General features: G+C 36.0%; 1 protein-coding gene across 12 annotated transcripts in view; it reads right to left on the bottom strand.

Annotated features, from left to right (window-relative positions):
• SUGCT (succinyl-CoA:glutarate-CoA transferase) overlaps nucleotides 1-25,022 on the bottom strand; it is a 1,092,359-nt gene that overhangs the window by 399,166 nt on the left and 668,171 nt on the right. Inside the window, exon 13 of one of the 12 annotated variants that reach the window (XM_045828748.1) lies at nucleotides 2,650-2,863. The exons of 10 other annotated variants lie outside the window; for them this stretch is intronic. In XM_045828748.1, coding sequence (XP_045684704.1) covers nucleotides 2,819-2,863 — 45 coding nt within the window. In that variant the 3' untranslated portion in view covers nucleotides 2,650-2,818. Of the gene's footprint in view, nucleotides 1-2,649; nucleotides 2,864-21,565; nucleotides 21,728-25,022 lie in introns of those variants that run through there. One more of the 12 variants, XM_045828749.1, reaches the window with a different exon arrangement.

The raw sequence follows: 25,022 nt of genomic DNA, 5'->3' as shown, positions 1-25,022 counted from the left end.
TCCTCCACAGAAACTATTCAGAAGATTCAGAAGCAGCTACGGGTAACTGGTGATTGGCAGCTTCATCACAACAACACACCCACTCATGCATCACATCTCATGTAGAGTTTTTGGGTGAAACATCAATCAAATCACCCAGGTGATTCAGCCTCACTGCAGCCCAGATTTGGTGCCTTGCAACTCCGGGTTTTTCCCAAAACCAAAATCACCTTAGAAAGGGAAGAGATTTCAGACTGTCGATGAGATTCAGGAAAATACGACTGGGCAGCTGATGGCAATTGGGAGAACGGTGTGAAGTCCCAAGGTGTCTACTTTGAAGGGGACTGAGGTGTCATTGTCCTAGATATAATGTTTCTTATATCTTGTACTTTCTTCAGTTAATGTCTCTATTTTTCATATTACATGGCTTGATACCTTATGGACAGATCTCGTATATCTTATTGAGTATAGGCGTACTTAAGAAAGTGATTAATGATTAGCCCTGGCTGGCGTAGCTCAGTGGATTGAGAGTGGGTTGTGAACCAAAGTGTTGCAGGTTCAATTTCCAGCCAGGGTACATGCCTCGGTTGCAGGCCACGGCCCCCAGCAACCGCACATTGATGTTTCTCTCTCTCTCTCTCTCTCTTTCTCTCTCTCTCTCTCTCTTTCATCTCCCTCTCTTCTCTCAATAAAAAAATAAATAAATAAATAAAGTCTTAAAAAACAAAGTGCCCATTAGCCTCACGGCATCCTTTAAAAATAAATAAATAAATAAATAAATAAATAAATAAATAAATAAAAAAGAAAGTGCTTAATGAGATAAGTATGGATAGAATGTGGAAAAATCTTGAACACTGGTTACAATGATTGGGTTTGAATTTCAGATTCAGCAACTCAATAGATTTTGGGCAAGATGTGCGCCTTCTGCAAGTCAATGTCCATATCCATATACCAAGTATGACAACTTAACTGCCAGGATTGTTGTAGGGGTTTAATGGGGTCATATCGGCAAGAGCAATTTCTATGGTTATTTGTAATATTAGGTGCTCAATAAATTTCAATTAATTGAAGGTAAGACCTGATTTACTCAAAATCTGTGAGGAGACTGAACTAATAGAACCCCATTCAAGGTGACATACATGTTCAGAAAGAAAATTAGAAAAAAAGGTTAAAGTGATTTTAAGTTATTTAAAGATTTTTTCTATGGAAATTCCATTTTCCATGTATAGAAGAGATAAAAAGAGTTAAGTGAATGAATAAATAAATACACATGATATAAAAAGTGCTCATTGTCACATACCCAAAGAGTTGCTAAAAAGAACAAGCTGCCAGGAGTGAGGAGAAATGATTGTCCATGGAAGTTTCAGTTTGCATAGACATTGGAAAAGGACTTGAAGACTTGGTTATAAGTGAGATTTCACTAGACAGATTATGTTGATAAGAGGAGGGAGCATTAAGTATAACAGACAGAAACTACATGTGTTTACATAACATATAATTTCATACATTCACCATGCAAAATGACAAAAGGGAAACATTATAGGTGAATAAAACTAGCCTACTGATAGCAGACAGTTTTAAGTGGAGAATATGAAAACTAAAAAATGTGAATGAAGTTCTTAAATCATGAGTTCAAGAGGAAAGAGCCCCAGAGTTCAATAGCCTGATTTAAGTCTAGCTCTATCAGCTACTACCCATGTTATTGAGTAAAACTCCTTACACTCTGAGTTTCAGTATTCTCATCTCTAATAACCAAGAGTTGGCTTAGCAGATGACTAGAAGTATCTGTCATCTCGAAAATCCCTAGAAAATGAAACCCTAGCAATGAAAATTGGAATAAAAGAGATCAGGAAAGTATCTCACTGTTATTTAAAAAACAAACAAACATGCTTTTGGAAGCTCATTTCACAATACCAAAAATTATACACACCTACATTTTATGTATGTGTATATACATTGTGTGTGTGTGTGTGTGTGTGTGTGTGTGTGTGTGTTTGTATTAAATCTTATCACTAAGGGGGAAGTACACTGAATTAAGTCATACCTGGTTAAGGTGGAAGGGGAGATAGAAGGGAAGAAAAAGGAATTTGAAATGTCTGCAAAGCTTATTAGTTCCCCAATACCAAATGATTCAAGGATATCTCTGGCTTTGATTCAAACAGTTTTTCTGTTCTGAGTAACATGATGACCATCTAAAGATGCACAGCTGGACTCTGGAAAACTTTGATTGTTGTATTAGAAAAGTAACAAATTTGATACATAGGCTGTATGACACTAGGCCATTTCAGAATGAATCTTGTGAAAGCCAGGGGCCCAGAGGAGCTGCTTTATTCAGCTTTGTTAAAAGATGGGATTTGTTTTTATAGTGCCTTGGTATTAAGAAAGGCAGAATAGGCAGTTTTGACAGGTCACTGGCTCAAGCTGGAAAAAAAAGATGAACATTTATGTTCACACATTTTGATGAGACACATTTTTGTTACTCAAACCTTCTTCTTCAGTCCTGGGGTTTCTCAGCCCATTCTCCAAAATACTCAGAGAATAGATCTCTTTGTCAAGAGGAACATACCCATGTGGCTTATATCTTGTCTCCTCTTGCTCCACAGAAGTTTGATGCCACAACAGATACTACCAATGATACCACTTGATTTAGAAATAAGGAGACATAATGAATCTTTCTCAGACACACTTTTATTCTTCATTAATCACAGCATCACTGAAATCTAAAACTGGCAGGAACCTCACACATCATCAACTTAACTGCTTATTCTTAAGGAAGAATTAGTACTTTAAACACCACAGTAATATGGTGAGTTTAAAATCATAATTTTTTCCAGAGATGTTAAGGTTTTCTCCCAGATGCCTTCTTCCACAACTGCTCTTTAAACTAAAAAAAAAAAAAAATTCCCTTCAGTTTAAGCACAGATTAATTCATCAAATAATTTTCACTGTTTCCTCATGATCGTCAAGGACTGTTCAAGGATTGTTGTATTACAAGTGTACCTGCCATCCGTAAAAGGCCTTCCATCTCAACTCTTCTTTTCTCTTTCCATGAACCCCACAAAGCCATCTAGAATCATCTAACCACTAATAAAAGGGGCTGAGCTATATTGGGCCAGCAATCCCAAAATATTTCTAGGAATTGCTTTCTCTCTTTTCAAATATAGACTATAAGCCTTGTGGATATTTTTATACGGGAAGGCAAAGAAGGATTTTCCCTGATGTCAAACCAATAAATTTCCTCCCCTACCTCGTGTTTTTATAGGCAATTTTTTGCACTAAAATTTGCATGCATGTTGTAAATTTCCAGGAGCTTTCTCTCCGGGAAAGCCAATTTCTCATACACCTTCCAACAAACGATGACCACATCCTAAACAAAGCTAAGCATTGTATAATGCTAAACAGAACCAGGCTGCAGGATATAGATGCTCCATTCAGGACACCTGGCAGAACTTGTCCAGCACCCTGCCTTCCATTCCTCCCTCCCCTGCAATTTAGACAGGAGTAAGGTTTGGAAGCAAGTGGACAACTTCTGACCCCAAAAGCAAAGGGGAAAAGTCACTTGATTGCTATTTTGCAAGTGTCTGAAACTATTGTATTTCCATGTAAGTGTTACTTACTAACATGTTTCTCCTGTCACAGTTGAAGACCATTTTACACATTCCTACACAATCCTAGAGAATTCTAGAATACCATATACTCACACTTTAATTTTAAGAAACTGGTGCCTGACAAAAGATTTCTGAAGACAGAAGAACAGTTAGGTGATAACCCCTGATGCATTTAATAAAAAATTTAAGTCAGATTCAAGCCAACAAATTTTATTTTTTTGTAAATTCATTCAATAAACATTTTCTGGAGTGTCAGAAAATGTATATTTGGCTCAAAATACTATGGCAAATGCTGCAGTTGATCTATAAATCGAAGAGACTGCTCCTCCTCCTCAAAAGTTAATACTTGTGTGTCCATGAACAACTATGCACTCTTATGTATGGAAAGTTTTGCACCTAGAATTTTAGAATAGGAAAATAATTACATGCATTTTTAAAATGAAGAGTCATTAATGTATTGGGGTACTGTTATTTAAAGAACTTGTTAACACTTCCAGATAATTAAAATGTAGCAAGTTTAACTATGCAATTAATTTTTAAAGATCCTTTATAAAACATTATAGGTCAAATAAAAGACTGAAAGAGCATTATGTGTATCATTACCTTGCTTTTATAGATGAGGAAACTGAAATGTAAAAGGAAAACTACCCATTTATAAAAGCTTGTGTATTTTGCCCATAGGAGACTCTGTCCTAAATTCATGGTCCTTCTACTCTGTAGATGTAATTCTAATTAGTTTTGTTATCTGTTTATCTACCCAGTGGAAAGAAAATTAGACAGCAAAGAAGATAACATTACTGGAATCAGATGCAATAATTGCTGCAAAGTCAAAGAATTAATAATAAAGTAAGAAACTGGAGGAAACATTGGAAATATCACAAAACAAAGACAACACATTCATCACAAAAATTTACAGAATCCTGGTGACCTTTAAATTTAAGGGTAATCACTCTATGCACATTAATAACCCTTCAAAACCCTGATCAGTGTGGCTCAGTTGGTTGGGCATCGTTCTGCAAAGCAAAAGGTTGTCACTTCACTTCCTGGTAGTGGCATATGCCTGGGGTGCAGGATCAGTCCCCAGTTGGTACTGATCAATATTTCTTATTTTGATATTTCTTTCCCTCTCTTTCTCCATCTCTACCCCTCTAAATAAATATGTACATACATACCTACATACATACAATCTTTATAAAGGAGTAGCCCCTTAAGGTTCAAATATATTCCAGTCTATCTTTTTCAGTCCCTCCTTCCATTTTCCTCCCTCACTAAGCTCCAGCCACACTGTTCTTTAGCAGTGCAAATCTATTAAGCTCTTTCCCTCCTTAGCACTTCGGTCATGCTGTTCCCTCTGTTTAGGACTCTTTTCTCCCCATTCTTCACATGGTTATAGTCCCTTTCTTTAAAACTCAGTTTATACAGTAATTGTCACTTAGTGGGCACCCAGCAAAATATTTGTTGAATAAATAAATGAAAAAGTTCTCAGTATATTTTGTCTAAAATGCAAAGACTGAAATAAAACATGTCCACCAAAAATGTTTAAAATGAGGCAGTCTTCAGAATTAAAGCTATAGCAATCTCAGATAACTAAAATAATTCTTATTTTCTGAAATGTAACACCATCACCACTGATGTACCACCTCAGTGTAGTAAATTCTTTTGAAACCCACATTTTCCTTAGTATGCAAGTAAGGTTTGATAGCAATGCAGCTATGTAGCCATCACATTAATGAAAGCAAACTACATATATGTCATCAACCCTGGATACCATACACCATATTTTGGTGGGAGAGTAACTGCATAAATGTCTGCCTATTGTTTTTTTCCAATTAAATGAGTAAAAAAATCAAACTTATTATTTAGGTTAGGATTGTATATTAAATAAGATTACAAGCATTTTAATGCAATTTTATGTTCAGAATAGACTACAGGTCAAAGGGATCAGATGGTATGATTGTTTTTTATAATGTAACTCTCAACTACCAATGAATTAATTCCAAATTCATTTTTATGATCCTTCAACAGTCAGATAATTGAGATTTTACAGTGGAAACTCAAATCCACATTTGTATCTTCTCAATGATTTGTCAATCTAAGTTGCTCAGTTCACAAGTCTAAAGACTGCTCTCTAACACAGCTGTGCCAATTCGCCTAGACTGGGAAACACTGAGTTCTGACACCCTAAAGAGCTATCAAGATTTTGTGACAGAAATGAAGCTGACAATTCTGTCAGGCATGTGAGAAGCAGAATCAGATCCAGCTTGTTTCTGCAAAGATGTGCTGGCTCAGTGGAGCTGAAGATCACAAAAGCAAGTTTGGTGGATAAAATGAGCATATAGAAGTCAACAACATGTGGGAAAAGATATTGAGATAATGTTTCACACATTACTTACAGGGTGAATGGTGCCTTTCCTGAAGATTCAGCAATCTCTGGGGGGAATGGAGGGGCTTAAGTGACTCATTTTATTCTGCTGATCCTTACAATATTATCTCCCCTATTTGGTATTTCAGGCATTAAAGTAGCAGACCCTTGGCAGTATCTGCATCCTGCAATGAGCCTTTTCATGATCAAAAGTGTCATTCCCGAGATGTTCCAAGATGGCAATAGAGTAGATGGAAGCAACACCCACCTCCTCCCAGAATCAAACTGGAAATATAACTATAATATAGAGAAAACAACTTGAATAACCAACTGAAGACTAGCTGAAGAAAAATCTTATAACAAAGGATTTACAGAAGAAGACACATTGAGACTGATAGAAATTATGTTGGTATGAAAAGGGCTGGCCCCCAATTCCACTGACAGTGGCAGGTTCTGGAGGGATAGATCCACTCTGGAGATTTCCCTTGAGAAGCATGGGGTCTCAAACCCAAGTCATGTTCCCCAGCCCAGAGCAGACAAAGTATTGAATGGAAGAATATATGGCCCATTGATAACATCTGATATTGAGTTGTTTAAATTAATCAAATAAAAGATGTTAATATCCAAAATTTATAAAGAACTCATACAACTCAGCACCAAAGAAAGAAATCCAATTAAAAAAATGGGCAGAGGATCTGAACTGACACTTCTCCAATAGACATATGAAAAGATGTTCAATGTCACTAATCATCAGGGATATGTAAATTAAAACCACAGTAATATACCACCTCACACCTGTCAGAATGGCTATCATCAATAAATCTATAAACAATAAGCACTGAATAGGATGTGGAGAAAATGGAACCTTCATGCATTGTTGGTAGTAATCAAGATTGGTATAGTCACTATGGAATAGAGTATGGAGGGCCCTCAAATAATTAAAAATGAGCCTGCCTTATGACCCAGCAATTTACTTCTAAGTATATATCTGAAGAAACCCTAAACACTAATTTGAAAAAATATATGCACCCCTATGATCACTGCAGCATTATTTATAATAGCCAAGATATGAGAAGTCCATCAATGAACAGGTGGATATATCTATTATGGAATATTACTTGGTCATAAAGAGGAATGAAATATTACCATTTTTGACCATATGGATTGTCCTAAAGGGTACTATGCTGAGTAAATTAAGTCAATCAGAGAAAGACAAATATTACGTGATTTCATTTGTATGTGGAATATAATAATAATATAAACAAACAAACAAAAGAGAAACAGACTCATAAATAGAGAGAATGGACTGATGGTTGCCAGAGGGAAGAGGGGTTGGAGGACTGAGTAAAAAAGGTGAACAGATTGAGAAGTACAGAATGGTAGTTACAAAATAGTCATGGGGATATAAAGTACAGTGAACATAGTCAATAATATTGTAATAACAATGTATGATGCCTGATGGGTACTGGAATTATCAAAGGGGACACTTGGTAAAGTATATGAAGATCTAACCACAGCACTGTACACTTGAAACTAACACAAAATAATACTAAATGTGAACTGTAATTTTAAAAATTAAAAACTAAAAATGAATAAAGTTTATGAAAGAGAAATATTTTATTATGATGCATAGAAAGCTTAGTAGGCTTCTATTAGATCCACACATCAGCATACCACTTAAGAAGGTGTTCTTTTTATATAAACAGTAAATTATTAAGCATTTACGGAGCTGCTCAAAAGTATGTGCCTACACTAGAGAGTGTAATGACTCTGTATAAGAATAGAGGAATTTGTTGCTCTTAAGAAGAAAAGCCAAAAAGGAGAACAAAAAGACAGAAAATGGGGAGATTCTTAAGCTATACAGGACAGAGAAACTCCCTGGTAGTAGCCAAAGGCTATGGTTAAGAAGGCTGAGGCCTTCTATGGGAGAGACTGTACAAATTTTATCTATAGAAACTCCCATCTTTCTTCAAAATTCGGTGCAGTCTCCTATCCTCATGAGTGTATTTGTGAAAGGATGTTCTATGATATTGGAAAAAGGTAGAGGTCAGTGTGAATCATAAGACCAGAAATCAGAGAAGGACATACACAAAAGCACCTAAGATGTTGAAGAAATTTGGGAGAGTTTTGTATATACACAGATTATGAAGCTAAAGGATCACCATGAGAGTCACGCATATAAAGGGCAGTGGCCCCATTGATAACTGTTACCTAACAAAATACATTATTTTTGAAGACCAGCTAACTGCTTTTCCTACACTCTCTTCTGCTATCCCCCAAACCATCTTATATTTATATAATTGTTTAAAAAGTTGAGAAATATTGAACTAATACCAATGCATTAAAAATATTAACATGAGCCCAGGATGGTGTGGCTCAGTTGGTTGGTGTATTGTCCCATAAACTGAAAGGTCTCAGGTTCAATTCCCAGTTGGGACACATGCCTGGGTTGCAGATTCGGTCCCCAGTCAGGGCACATGCAAGAGGTAACCAATCAATGTTTCTGTCTCACATCAGTGTTTCTCTCTCTCTCTCCCTCTCTCTCTCCTTCTCTTTCTCTCTCTATTCTCCTTTCTCTAAAAATCAATAAGCAAGTCTTTGAGTGAGAAAAGTATATATTTTATATATATTAACATAAACATTATGTAATTTTTTATCCCTTGAGCTAGGTACTTCTCAGGGTCAAAATCCAATGATAACGGGAACAAAAAAGACACTGACATCCAAAAATTATTTTTTAATGTACTGTCCCAGGAAAGCATCCACGAAGATATTCAACACTTAGCAAAATGATTATCTCAATTCTATTTTTTTAACTTATTCTCAGCTGGCAACCAAACAATAGGGAGAAAAGAGTAAAAGTGAATAATTAATCTAAGAAGTTAAGATTTTCAGGTATATAAGAACCCAAAATGGTGGTGTAGGGTAGGGGGGAAGCTACATTTACCTCCCAGGAGCAAACTGGAATTACAACTAAATTATAAAATAATCATTCTGAATAACCAACTGAAGACTAGTTGAGGAGAAATCTTACAATCAAGGATTTAAGAAGAAGCCACATCAACACTGGTTAAAAGGGCAGAGACACTAAAAGGGTGACTGAGGTTCCGGAGGAGAGCTCAGCTGCAGGGGGTTCCCCCTGAGAAGAGTGAGGGTCTAAACCCCAGCCCCAGGCTCCCCAACCCAGAGCACCTGAACCAGGAAAAGGTACCCACATAATATTTGGCTGCAAAAGAGAAGGGTTTCTGTCCATTGGGAAGAAATGGGAGTCTGCTAGAGACACAGGTGTCATTTTAAAGAGCCAATGCACAACATTTCATTCATAGCTACCCACCCTGGGCTCCAGGAAAGAAAGAGTGGAGTGGTCTAGAGTCACATGATGAGACTTTGGGGTTTGTGGGTTTTGTGCTGAATCACTCTCTTACACTGAAGATGCCATCTTTTTTGGGTGGAACAATCCCCTGCATGTGGTATCAGTCAGGGGGAATGAAATAGCCCCACCATCTAGGGACCCCTTTTCCCCATTCTGTGGAGCATCCACCTTGCTAAGTGGCCTGGGTGGACGTATGGAGGTCTGGGAAGACTCAAGGGCTATCAGTGACTGAGCTGGCCATTCCCACCACAATCCATCACCCTGACTGGCGCTTCTCCCTCAGAGTAGAGTTGCTAGCCCTACTCTCCAAGCTCCCCACAGCCCACCCTCTTAACATTTGGTGGCTCCACCCTGCCAAAATCTACGTCGAATACCAGACAGTCTGAGTTGTGTGGCTCTGGAGCAGGGGTCCCATCACCCAACTTTTCCAAAGGTGACCAACACCAGCTTCTCTCTGGAATTCCAGTGGCATTTTCCTGGTGAGATCAGGTTCCTGGCAGAATCTGGGACAGGTTGAGTTGCAGAACCTTCCCTTCATTGGTCTATTTGGGCCAAATAAATTCTGCTGACCTCGTCTTGACAACTCTCTGAGACCTCACCTGACACAGAGGTGTTCTAACACCCACCAAGTGGCAGCTAGACTTCATATACCTGGGACTTTTGTTGAGTGGCCTCAGACCCAGCACTGGCACCAAGATTGAACCCAAATACATCCAGAGAACATCTCTCACTCCTACCTAGTGACTCACTGAGAACATATTGCATGCAACTCAAGTACTGCCAGAGGTTCTTTGAGTGACTGAGTGTAACAGGCAGCCACAGGCAATGGCAGCAGTAGGTGGACCTCAGTGTTCCTCAGGGACTTTTGCTGACCTTCCCAAGGGGCCAGTACTGGTAAAAGTGAGATGTGATGTGCAGCTTTATCCTTCCCATGTATACCCAGGCCCATAAGAATCAGCCATAAACTGTAGATCACTTTATAGCTCCAAATAGGTTGCCCAAGGCCAGTCACAGGAAGCATCTGACATTGACTTGTGCTAGGGTCCCTCCCAAGAGGCCGCAGAACCATCACACCCAGTGGCTCTGTTCAGATAATATCAGAGCAGAATCAATTAGCTTAATAAGTGGCATATCTAAAGAAAGATCTTGGCAGGCACCAAACCCTGCTAAGGAGAAATCTGCTTCATGTCATCAGCACCTGCACAGCAGCTCATACACTGTGGTTAGGGTTGATTGTGACAGTCAGCAAGCCTGTGGGTTGACCCCACACATGAATGGGCCAATAGCAATTAAGATTCAACTACAACAGGACGGCCCACATAACCCACTCAAGGGATATTCCTAGAGTGCCTGGCACAGGAGATATAAAAAAAAACAACAACTGTGCTACAGAGTACTACAGGACACCTACTACATAAGGCCACCCTACCAAGACTAAGAGTCATAGCAGATCTACCTAATACATAGGTACAAACATAAAGAGGCTGCCAAAATGGGGAGACAAGGAAACATGTTCCAACTGAAGAAACAGCAAAAATCTCCAGGAAAAAAAAAGCTATATGAAATGAAGGCAAGCAATGTACCAGATATAGAGTTCAAAACAACACTTATAAGAATGCTCAAGGAACTTAGGGGAAGAATAGATGAAATCAATGAGAATTTAAAGAAAGAGATATTAAACATAAAAAAGAGCATAGAAACCTTAAAAAGAACCAGTCAGAAATAAAAAATATATAATATCTGAAATAAAAAATACACTAGAAGGAATAAACAGTAGGTTGGATGAAGCAAAACATCAAATATAAAGAAGACAAGGTAGAAGAAAACACCAATCTGAGCAGCAATAAGAAAAAGAATAAAAATAAAATAGTTTAAGGGACCTTTGGGATGACAAGAGTCATAACAACACCCACATCATAAGTATATCAGATGAAAAAAAGAGAGAACAAAGAATTAAGAACATATTTGAGGAAATAATAGCTGAAAACTTTCCTAATCTGTTAAAGCAAAAAGATAAATGACTCCAGAAAGGACAGAGTCCCCCCAAAATTAATTCAAACAGGCCCACAGCAAAACACATCATAATTAAAATGACAAAGGTAAAAGACAAAGAGAATTCTTAAAGTAGCAAGAGAAAAGCAGTTAGTTAAATACAAGGGAGCTCTCATAAAACTGTCAGCTGATTTCTCAACAGAAACATTTCAGGACAGACAGAAATGGCCTGAAATATTCAAAGTAATGAAAAGATACTCCATTCAATAAATGGTGTTGGGAATATTGGACAGATATGTGAGAAAAAATATGAAACTAGAGCACCTTCTTCACCATATACAAGAATAATCTTAAAATGGTTAAAGACTTAAATGTTAGACTCTAAACCACATAGGCAATAAAATCTCAGACGTCTGTCAAAGCAGTATTTTTTCCTGATATATCTCCTCTGGCAAGAAAAAATAAAGAAATTAGAATACATCAAATTAAAAAGGTTTTGCACAGCAAAGGAAACCATCAAAAAATGAAGAAACAATCCACTGAATGGAAGAATATATTTGCCAATGATACATCTAATGAGGGGTTAATATTCAAAATTTATACAGAAATTATAAAACTCAACACCAAATATAACCAAACAATCCAAAATAAAAAAAAATGGGCAAAGGACCTTAATAGACACTTCTCCAAAGAGGACATACAGATGGCCAATAGACATATGAAAAGATGCTTGATATCACTATCATCAGAGATATGCAAGTTAAAACCACAATGAGGTATCACCTTACACTGTCAGAATGGTTATCATTAATAAATCAACAAACAAGTTTTAGCAAGGATGCGGAGAAAAGGTAAACCTGTGCACTGTTGGTGGGAATGCAAATTTGTGCAGCTACTGCGGAAAGTAGCATGGAATTACCTCAAAAACTAACAATGGAACTACCCTATCACCCAGTGATTTCACTTCTGGGAATTTATCAGAAAAAACCCCAAACGCTAATTCAAAAGAATATATGCACCTCTATGTTCACTGCAGCATTATTTACAATAGCCAAAATTTGGAAGAAGCCCAAGTGCCTATCAGTGAATGCATGGATAAAAAGCTATAGTACCTGTACGCAGTGGACTACTCAGCCATAAAAATGAAGGAAATTTACCTTTTGTGACATCATGGACGGACCTAATGGGTATTATGCTAAGTGAAATAAGCCAGTCAGAGAAAGACAAATACCATATGATTTCACTTATAGGTGATATCTAACAAACAAAATAGAAACATACTAATAGCTGTGAGGGGGGATGGGGGCTGGATAAAAATGTGAAGGGATTAGGCAAAACAAAAAAACTCATAGAGAGACAACAGTTTGATTATTATCAGAATGTAATGGGGGTGGAGGAAGGCAGGAGAAGGTAAATGGGAGATAAGTGGTAATGGAAAGAGACAATGACTTGGGGTGGTAAATGCAAAAAACAGTATAAAGATGATGGATGATATATTATAAAATTGTACACCTGAAGCCTATATAATTTAATTAACCAATGTAACCCCAATAAATTCAATTAAAAATTATTATTCCTCACATAAATTAAATACTTAATTTTTAAATGTTATTTTGGGACAATTACATATATTCTGTACAATCTTTTAAACAACACTTTAAGGTTAATGATATTACTTATGTTTTGCAGATGAGAAAATCCAAGGTAGTTAAGTAGCAGAGCTAGGATTTAAAGCCACATTTTTTCAGAATTAACTACTCTCTTGCCTTCCACTGCTGCTGATAAAATCCCCATTATCACTGAGAAAGTTATTAAGTATTATCTGCTAAAGGAATGTAAATTAAAATGCACAAAATGTAAATTAAAGAAAATTACCAAAAACATATATAGGGTGGGGCAAAAGTGGGTTTACAGTTGTACGCACCTGAAACACAGAGTTTATTCTTTTATTATTATTCATTAGTTATTGCATCATTTTCTATATGAATAACTATAAACCTACTTTTGCCCCATCCTGTACAAAACACAGCTATAAACTTGAGCATCAATAAATAGTAACTTTACCTGAGAATATGTCCTGAGTTTCCCAAGAGCCTGAAAAAGCCCACAGTGTCGTTTTTTAGTCAGGTGTGTAGTCATGCCTCGTGTTTATGCTCCACAAAGGTTAAGTAGTCAGCAATGGCTGCTCTCCAGCATGAGTGGGTTTGAAAACTCTGTCCCATTGAAGCAGCCACACTCTGGGAACTGGGTAAGGGGTCTCTTTAAAATGGTTTTTATGCAAGCACTGAAATATATTTTTATTTTCTATAAGTTTTGTTCAAGAAAGCTGTATAAGGTAAGGGGGAATCCTTTACAAAAACCCTATAGGGTGCTAGTTTTGAGTTCTGCAATCATTTTTGTCCCCTGAACTTGAGGGGTGTGTGTGTGTCTCATCAGTATATAAATATTCTTATCACTGTTTTACACTATGTTTACTGTATACCTGGATGATGAACTTAAATGCTTGTTTAAGACCCATGGTCTTTCTACAGTGTGAAATAAAAGAAATGCAGAATTTAGGTTCTTGCATCTGCCACTTATCCTATCTCAGACTATGTGGTTATTTGCAACATGGAAATGAAATAATTCATGTGAAGATCTTTTATAAATTACAAAGTCCAATAAGCCCTTTTATTAGTGTCTTATCTATATCAGAGCCTATATTTTTATGCCATAAAAAAATTCCATTTAGCAAAAGTCTCTGTAGTTGCAAAAGGTTGTGGTGTTGCTGAACTAACATTTGTTTTTTATGTTTTAAATTTGGGGATATCTTTTCCCTCAGAACTTACCAAGGTCACAATTCTGATCTAAAGACACAAATAATTTGGAGAAGCCTACTCATAGCTGTGGTGGCTGCCTTTCTCCCACACAAGGTGAGAAGCTGATGTGGTTTTGTCTTAGAATGTTGGCCAAGAAAGAAGAGAGTGAGTGTGAGCATGATTTTAAAAGCAAGACAAATTTTAATTATGTTGATATTTCCTGAATCACCTCCTAGAGGACACTCACATTCAGATTAGTTGGATAGAAGGCCTGAAGATCAGGAGGAGGAAATATAATGTTCATATTTAAATGCCCAGTGTGCAGAGAAAAACCCTATTCATGTTGCATTAATATTTTCAGTAACTTTTCAGATAATATCTAGGCCTATAATGATTACAGTGTGGTTAGGAAATGAGCAATAATGAACAGTGTTGAATCACTTCATCTTCTAAGAAAAAAATTCAGGAACAAAGTCTAACGGTTATCCCTAGCAAGTAAAATACTGCAGACCACAAAATGGTTTGCCATTCTAATCCATTTCAAGCATAACAAATAAATACTTGCATGCACACACATACTCCTACACACACACACAAATAAAAAAAACATGGCCAAAGCTGAAAGAGTTAATTTAAGCCTTGAAGAAAACCCATTTTAAGCACTGGTTCAAAATCTCTTAAATAGCAGAAAAATCAATACACTTTTATCAAACTTCAGTGTTTATAGAAGGAATACAAAACAGGATTTTGTTAAATGTATATATTATGCCAGATCAAATTGTAAGTTAAAACATCTGTGTCCAAGTTAATCTCAGATACATCATGGAGATTATTTGAATTGTGTGTTTCCTTTTGTGACCATTTTAGATGTGGCTTTGTGGGGCCGGGGGTGGACAGGCGGAGAAATAATTTTCTTAAGCTTTTGGTTGCTTGCAACAGTGCCAACAGTTGAACGTAACAGCCATATTTTTAAATTTTCCCACATGAATAGCAAAAAAGAAAGAAAACCTTTAGTAATTTCAAAATACTGTTGTAGAGGGAATCTTAAAAATAAGTTATAGACACATAAATATAGGTATGTGGATCTAAGTTTGCTATAGGCTATCCATGACATAAAATTTTCAACTAAAACTACTTTTATGAATAATAATCATCTGAAAAGGTATACACAGCTTGCTAGTAGATTATACTACTTCCCTTATAAAACATACCTTAAAACAAGCAAATATTATATACTTAGTTTAACATTCACTGATGATTTTAACACAATATAGCATTATACAATATGTCTTGTAGAGAGTTCTTAGTTCTTATTTAGAGGAGACAAGAAAACACAAACTGAATTTGATGGAAACTTTTTTTAGATCTGTTTTTAAGGGATCTAACATCTGTAAATCAAATCCATTTTGACTAAAACAATAAATTTGATTCAATTCTGAAATTTAATTTCAACAGTGTAAGAGGGAAATTCATGAGATCTCTCAAAGTGAATGACAAGATGGATCTCTGAAATATGTCAGGAACACATTAACACCATGTAAAAATAACAGCAAAGCCAAACCAAAGTCACAATGGCCAAATGTCCTGAAAACAGGGTTCTAGGAAAGGATCTTGTGGACCTAATATTAGTTGTATTGTTAGTAAATAACTGGGACTTCTTATGATTGAGTTCCCTTAATACATATTTTTGGTACGGTAATTCTATCCTTTTTTTTTTTGTTTTGTTGATTATCTGTTGGGCAGGAGACATAAACCCAAGATTAAGAAGAATGAATTGCAGATGCCAAATGAAGCAGTTGTTTAATTATCTACCAATATTCATCAAATATAAACTATGACCAGGCTCGGTTCTAGGTTCTAGGAATATAGCCATAAACCAAATAAAGTACCTGACTTTATGGAGTTTATATTCTAGTGGAGAGAAAGGCTACACACACATAATCACATTGTACTATGTTGTTAATATGTTATTTTATATTATGCCATTACATAATATATATGAGTGCTATGAAGAAAATGGAGCAAGGAAAGAGAACAGAAAATAAAGGAGAACCATGTCAGATAAAGACTCTCTGTTGCAGTGTTTGAGCAGAGCCCTGAATACAATGAGGAAATGAGCCCATGAATTTCTGTAGAAAGAGTATTCCATACAAAAAAACAGCAAGAACTGAAGCATGAGCTTCCTTAATTTACTTGAGGAACTTCAAGGGGCTCAGTGGGGCTGGAGTAGCATAAAAAAGTTGAACAGAGGTAGGAAGTAAAGTGACAGAGGTAACTTGGGCCAGATCATGTATATCCTTGGAAAACTCTAACTGTGATGGAAAGCAATCAGAGAGGTCTGAGCAGAGAAGGGGCATGTTGATCATGGTGGCCAGTGAGTATAGGACAGATCACATTGGCTTTTACCTAAAGCAGAACTATGAGACACTGATCACAATACTTAAAACAGCGTCTAATATAATAAATGTTCAATAGAGATTTGTTGAAAGAAAAAAAGGATAAATGAATATGAGATATGGCAGTGATAGCCTATGACCCAACAAAAGCCTATTCACAATTAGACCTTTATTTCTTTAATCAAAACCATTTTACATCGAACAGTATACCTGAGAATTATTACCATTTATCACTTGAAGTCATCAATGTTTCATGAATTAACTGACTTAGTTTCTGTTCAGTGTGACTAAAAGCATAAGTGTTTAGATACAAAGAGATATAGAGGACAAGAGCTGTACCAGATTCTTGAGAGTGATTTAGTAAAAATAAAGAATTAGTAATTATGAGTGGGTCATCTGCTCATTCTGGAATGTTCTTTCCTGCCTTTTGATTCTGATAATGTGCATGCATCTTTTAAGATTCAGCTTAAGCATCTACTCTGAAATCTTCCCTAAACAACCCTCCCCCCTTGCTTGTTAATACCCTGATTAGCTCTGAGACTTTCAAAGTAGAATTATTGGTGCCACTGTGTCTTATTCCTATCACTAATTTCAGTCTCTAGCACACAGCAGATGTTCAGTATGTTTGCTAACTAAATGTAAAGTCTGAAATGAAGACACAGACATGACAACATTTTCCACATCTCATTTTCAATAAACAATTAAATGTTAAAATGATTATTACTACCAATGGTATGCAACCCAATTCTCCAATTTCAGATGAAACATCTTATGTTTCTCTTTAACAGTTCTGAAGGAGATTTTAGGAAAAGGGAGCTGAATTTTCTCATTCCATTTAGAGAAGAGAAACCCTAATAAAAGATTTGTAGATCGTTTTCCCTACTACAGCCTTTGGTAAAACAGATGTGCTGTATCACGATAATGACATAATGGCATTGCTGGGATTATATAGCAAGCTGTTTTTTCTTACCTAGATAAACACCTCTTGTATCTAGGTCTACCTAGTCATGAGTAATTTCTGGAGGATATGTTTCCAGTGACAGCATTCCTGAATCCAAACACATCCTTGATGCTTTAAAGAAAGGATAATGTGGTGATAATCACCATTTAATTTCAAGTGTTGCATATTTGTTTCAACAAACTTCAAAACATTTTCCAAGGGATTTTAAAGAAAGTCACAAAGTGTGTTTAACAAAACAACATATGGAATGCTAATTTTGCTGTGATGCTATACTCTAATACAGCAAGAAACAGATTTTTCATAAAATCAGCAGATTTGCAAACACTAATTAAGAAACACTGAAAACTATCAAGGTCAATTTAAAAATCCATTTTAAAACAAATATTCCTATTTTTGCTAGTTCTAGTAATTTCCCCCTGGGGATTCACTGCATATCAACAGACTTTCACCATTCAAGTTTTTCAGTAAAGGTAAATAAATAATGGTTTACTTTCAATTTCATATGTAAAGCCAAACAGTGAGGTTTGGAGGGTTAGGTAAAAATAACATATTTTTCCCTATCAGCATAATCTCTACTCAGGGTTCTAAGACCACTGTGGCACATGATCCACTCAAGTTGATATATTCCCTCTAAGAGAATTTCCAGGAGTTCTGTGCTTGCCATAGGGATTATGCTCTTATACTGTGAAATCTATGTGGGAATGATTCTTTACTTTACGTGGAAGGAGCCAGTACCCCTTACAAACTACTTTCACAGGTTATACTTCAAGCTGCCATCTGCCTTGAGGCCATTCTTGTTTCTGGCTCTGTCCATTGACGATGTCATTGTTCCTAAGGTCACACTACCCAAAAGATGGGGGAATATGCATATTTATGCTTGTGTTGTGTGCATATGTGTGCACATGTGTGCATGTGTGTATGTCAATTTTCAAATGCTCAGATTTTAAACCAGTGAGTATTCATGTGGTCAACCTAGCTGTATGCTCAGGGCCACTCATCTCTTGTTACAAACACCCTCAACAAAGGTTGGGGAAATATATTATATCTACACTCTCCAAGAACATATCCACTAGTAACATAAAGATGTTAAGCAGAATAATTTGTAACACACTACCCTTTCACCTAAGAACCCTAGACCAACAACAGGAAGAGAAGTTGATTTAAATCCAAGTAGCAAAGACTAAAAAATATTCTATTACATAATCAAAGACCAAAACTTTTGTATTAAGTAAGTTCACATATTATTGTTTTGACTCTTCATCTTGTCTTGTTCCAGAAAAGACTTAAAGTAGTTTTGTTTGAAATGAGTGTAAGATTAGCTAATGTTTAGAAAGTTGTCAAATGGAATTTGGCCTTGTGTGCCCATTGCCTTTCTTTTAATAAAGTTGGATGTAAAGTAATATTTAAAAGGCTTGGTCCACTGTCCCATAGGTCCCCAGATAAAGACCAAAAAGTCTTAAAATAAAGATATGAAAGTCTGAGAAGCAAATGCAAAAGTATGTCAGAGTATATGTTATGAAATTTGGTCAAACTTGTCGACTGATTCCTCGAGAAACACTATCTCATGAACAAACATACCTCCTCTCCTCCCTCCTTCTTTCATTTCACTTCACTGTTTATGACAAAAATGAGGAGAATCTGAGGCTATGGGGAGGGAAGAACAATCTTAACCAATAAGTGACTTTCCTGTCTAGGGCTTTTTCCTACAGGTAAGCAGAGTGCAGCAAGTAAGACACAAGACACTGGAAGTTTTAAAACATTATTTATTGCTGTTTTAGACTTTAAACAACACAGTGACTGCCAAACCTAGAGTAGAGTTTGTGGGATTTTTAAAAGTTTCCCTTCAGGAGAACATTTCAGCCCTATAGAGAGGTGTGATACATAAGATGATGGAGTATCTGGCTGGAGACCAATTTGCCTATAAGCCCATCCAAGTGGACCCATATGGATAGCTTTTATAAAATCATAAATGGTAAAGCTGAATAAAACACTAGATTCATATTGCTTTATGGCATCGACAACTAACCAGGACTCATTGTACCCATGAAGTTATTGCAAATTCTGTCTGAACTGAAAGAATTTTCAAACAACCTAATCATCCCCTTATTTATTCATGTTTATCTACATTGTTTTTAATTGGATATTTAAAATTTCACAACTATTCAGGCACTTTGTTTAAACGCCCATAGACAAGTCACATGTACTTCTTTCATGAGAGATAAAAGAAACATTAATGAGACATATCAAAGTTCCAAAGACACAATAGGAACAGCAAAGTGAAAGACCAGAATTAATCTACTTTTATAAATCTGGTAAATATACAAAATGTAAAATTTTCCATTGTAACCATTTTTAAGTATACAATTGCATAAAATACATTGACAATGTTGTACAATGATCACTACTATTTCCAAAATGTTTTTATCAGCCTAAACAGAAACTCTGTACCCATTAAACAATAAATCCCCACTCACCTTTCTTCCCTGGTAACTTCTATTCCACTTTCTTTCTCAATTTGCATACTCTAGCTCCCTCATATAAGTGTAATCATAAATTATTTGTTATTTTGTATCTGGTTATTTTACTTAGCATGTTTTGAAAGTTTGTCCATGTTGTAGCATATATCAAATTTCATTCCTTTTCATGGCTGAATAATATTTTATTATCTATAATATTTTGTTTAGATATTCATCTGTAATGGACACTTAAGTTGTTACCACCTTTTGGCTATTATGCATAATGCCACTATGATTGTTGGTTTACAAGTATCTAGTTGAGTGTATGCTTTCAAGTCTTTGGCATGTATACTGTGGGGTGGAATTACTAGGTAGCATAATAATTCGATGTTTAAGTTTTGAAAAATTGCTAACCTATTTTCCACAGCAGCTGTACTATTTTACATTCCCACATCGCATGACAGTTCAAATTTCTCCACATGTCAGCCAACACTTGTTGTTTTTTCTTTGGTTTGTTTATGTGTAATAGCTATCCTAATGGGTGTTAAGTGGTATGTCATTGTGGTTTTGATTTGTGTTTCTCTAATGACTAGTAATGTTGATCGTCTTTTTCTCTGCTTATTAAACATTTATATATCTTGTTTGAAAAATGTTTATTCATGTCCTTTGCCTAATTTTTAAATTGGGTTTTTTGTTTGTTGTTTAGTTATAGATTCTTTATATATTATGGATATTTATCCTTTATAGAATATATGCTTTCTAAATATGTTTCACATTCTGTGGGTTGTCTGTTCATTTTTTCAGAATGTTTTTCATGTATAGATTTTTACTTTAATAAAGTTTATTTTATGTTTTTTTCTTTTGTTGTCTGTGCTTTTGAAATAATATCCAAGAAATCATTGCCAAACTCAAAGTCATCAAAATTTTCCATGTTTTTTTCTAAGTGTTTTACACTTTTAGGTCTCATATTTAGGCTTTTGATCAATTTTTGAGTTAATTTTTTATATGGTATAGATAAAACTACAACTTCATGCTTTTGCATGTAGCTACTTATTCATCAGTTTTGCTGAAAAAGTTTTCCTCTCCCCATACAATAGTCTTGACACTTTTGTCTGAAATAAATTGATCACATATATGAGTATTTACTTCCTAGTTCTCTATTCTATTCCTTTGGCCTATATATCTGTCCTTATGCTGGTACCATGCTTTTTTTATTACTATAGCTCTGTGGTAAATTTTGAGACTGGGAAGTGTGAGTCTTCTGACTTTTTTTTTTTTCAAGATAATTTTGGCTATTCAGTGTCCCATTAAGATGGGTTTTTATATCTGCAAAAAATGTCACTGGAACTTTTAATTGAGATTACATTGAATCTATAGGTCTCCTTGGTAGTATTGTCATCCTAGTAATATTGTTTTCCTAGCAACGAGCATAGTATCTTTCCAATTATTTGTGTTTTCTTAATTTCTTTCAAATCATTTATTTTTAATTTGTTTTTACAAGTAGCTAATTGGCATTTACATTATGGCAGGAATAATTTAAGTGCTTTATAAGTATTAATTTATCTACTCATAACAATTTGATGAAATACTATTTTAACTCCATTTTTTGGATAAAGAAACTGAAGCACAAAGAAGTTAAAAAACTTGCCCAAGGTCACACAACTGGTAGGAGGTAGATATGAGATTTAAACTTAGGCAGTCTGGCTTCAGAGTCCATGCTCCTAACTATTCATTCAACAAGCATTCATTCATTCAATGAGCATTTACACAACATGTATCAGTTCCTCAGAAGCAGGCAGGCCCTGAAACAAGAGAGAGTGTACAAGTAATTTAGTAAATAAGAGCTCCCAGGAGAAATTTGTTATAAAAGTAAGGAAAGTAGCATAGAGAAATGAAAGAGGCCAAACAAGAGTTTGATTTCAGTTGAGGTTCCTGCCTCAGCCTGATTTGGTGAGGGCTATGGAGTGGTTGTGTACACCTCAAGGCAAGGGAGGTGGGCTATTTTACTCATGTATTAGCTGTAGGTCACTCTGCTGGGGATGGAAACTTCCAGACAATATCAGCTCTCACATGTCTATGATAAGTGTATCTAGTAGTTTGTGTTTAGTCCTCTGAAGAAAGTTGCAAGTTTAAGTTGGTAGGAGTAAAGTATACAGAAGCTGGAGGATGGATGCACAAAGATAGTAAAGAGTGCTAACATAACCTATTGTGTAAGTGGAGTTATGGAACATTTGAAGAAGTGAGATAAATGAGACTAATTCAAATAGTTTATATGTTCCTAGCAAAGCCAAGACATGCATACCTTATATAGAGTAGAAAGTAGTAAATATAAGGGGCAAATAAATTGCTAAGAAATTGGAGAAAAGAGACCATACAACTATTTTATACCCTGGCTGAGGAAATCATAAAAGATCACTGAAGAGGTGGCATTTAATCTAGTGCTCAGCAGCACTGTACCTCCAATATAATGAGTTCCTCTAAAAGTGTTAGGAGCACACATTTCAGGCCCTACCCAAGACCCACAGAATCAGACCTACCAGGATGGGATCAAGCAGTCTGTTCTAACAAGTTCTGGAGGTGACTAATGCATGCTCTAGTTGGAGAGACACTGTTCTACCACCAGCTAGACTGCAGCCCAGTGAAAGCTCAACTGAGCTGCACATGCACTAGGCTACCTGTGACTCTCCTGCCTGCCAATAATCTCTTATTCCCTCTCTTGAGTGTATAACAGCAAGGAATAAAAGTGGAACTTGGACTGGATGAAGGGACAGCCAAGCTGAAGAGCAGCCTTTGTGGCCAATAAGCCTGAAGCTCAGGTGAAGCAGAGTTCAAGGAGACCAATTCAGTGAGAAAAATGACAGAAAAGAGCAAGTTTATTGCTCAAAGGGGAAGGCCTGGACCACCATGGGAGCCATTTTCCCCATCCATCTCTTGGAAGTTCTTGCTCTTCCCCCTTTCTTAGGTACTAGGTAGCTTCAGCTCACAAAAACCCACAGTGCCCCAGAAAATAACAGGCCAACGGATTATGCCAACAGAGAATGAGGACAGGCATCTCCATCATAACTTAAAATCTTATATAAAGAAGACCAGATCATAATTCCTACAGACAAATGGCTTAGAAGTGACCATGAATATATGATATATGAGTATCTTTTATGAAAGACTAGTATAGTTTAGTGTTACAGAATGTGGAAGAAAGGAGTCATGGAAATATGACTTGGGGGATAGGCATCCTAGATCAGGATGAGGAATCATTTGGTCTGTGAGTAAAATGAACAGAGCTCAAGCTTTAGGTAGGTGTACCTAGTAAGGTGTGCAAAATGAATTAGAAAAGATCCTAGAAGAAAAGAAATCTCTTAGAAGAATTGGAAGTAGAAACTGTGGGAAGGTAAATATATATATAAATACAAAAAAATTCTAGAATAAAATTGACAAACATTTAGCTAAGGAAAGGCAAGGGAACATTTTTCTGAAGACTGCAGATATCAATAGATATTATATAACTTTTTGACAACAGTCTTGATTTTTTAAATCTAGAATAGAAAAATCATTCCTACCAACAAGAGTCATTAAAATGATTCTCACAGCAAAACACAGTGCAGAGAAGCTTCAACCATAAAAATGCTGTTTAACTTTCATATTTACCATAGAAGAGTTCTGAAATGTGGACAAGTTAAAGCTAAATGATTCCAGGTGTCTTCAAGACAAATGCATGTGATCAAAATTTAGCTTAAACCAAAAAATACATTCATTCTCTCACAAAGTTTGCAAGTTATAAATCAAAAAAATGCTAGTTGACATGCCACTAAATTCTCCAGATCTGCTGTTACAATAGGTTTAGAGAAACCACTAACTTACAGAGTCATTGTCTTATTATCATTGAATCATAAAAAAGTGAATATTTGAATAGTTTTTATAATTTAATAATAATAGCAAATATTTATTGTGTGCTTACTTTGTGTCAGGCACTATGTTCTTTACATGCCTTATATTATTAATTTCTCAGACATGGAAAATTAATGAATTGCCTGAGGTTACACAGCTTTAAAGTAGGATTCAAATTAACATCTACAATCTCAAGCAACAGAATTAACAGCACTAAGCAATGTCTCTTCACACATTATATCTTTTAATTTAATCATCTTAAAAATCTTTTATTATGATCAGTTTTATTTTGTTAAATTATTTTATTGTTGTTCAAGTATAGTTGTCTGCACTTATACCCACCACTCCCCCACACCCCAGCCATTCCCACCTCCCTCCCCTGATTCCACACCTCCCCCTTGGTTTTATCCTTGTGTCCTTTATAGTTGTTCCTGAAAACCCTTCCCCCTTTTCCTTCATTATCCTCTCCCACTTTTCCTCTGGTTACTATCAGATTGTTCTTAATTTCAATGTCTCCGGTTATATTTTGCTTGCTTGTCTGTTTTGTTGATTTGGTTCCACTTAAAGGTGAGATCATCGTATTTTATTGATTATGCTATTGTAGATGTCCCAATTTTCACCCTTTTCCCCTCTACCCAGTTCACCCCAACTCCCTTGGGCAATCCCCAAACCACTGTCCATGTCCATAAGTCAGGTATACGTGTTCTTAGGCTACTATATTTCCTATGCTGTATTTTACATCCCCATGACTATTCTGTAACTACTAATTTCTACTTCTCAATCCCTTAACCATTTTTTTTAGCCATCCGCCTGACCCCCCTCCCAACTGACAACCATCAAAATGTTCTCTGTATCTATGATTCTGTTTCTGTTCTGCTTGTTTATTTATTTTGCTTTTAGATTCAATTGTTGGTAGAAAAACATCTGTTCCTATTTTATTGTTCATATTTTGTATCTACTTCTTCTTAAAGAAGGTGCTTTAACATTTTATATAATACTGATTTGGTGATGATGAATTCCTTTAGCTTTTTCTTATCTGGGAATCTCTTTATCTGTTCTTCAATTCTAAATGATAGCTTTGCTGGGTAGAGTAATCTTGGTTATAGGTCGTTGCTTTTTCTCACTTTGAATATTTCTTGCCAATCTCTTCTAGCCTGCAAAGTTTCTTTTCAGAAATCAGCTGACAGTTATGGGGACTCTCTTGTAGGTAAC

The sequence above is a fragment of the Phyllostomus hastatus genome, unplaced genomic scaffold (genome assembly GCF_019186645.2).
Source record: "Phyllostomus hastatus isolate PE091 unplaced genomic scaffold, TTU_PhHast_1.1 phas_scaffold_78, whole genome shotgun sequence".
Taxonomy (NCBI): domain Eukaryota; kingdom Metazoa; phylum Chordata; class Mammalia; order Chiroptera; family Phyllostomidae; genus Phyllostomus; species Phyllostomus hastatus.
This window is presented reverse-complemented; position numbering and strand designations above follow the sequence as displayed.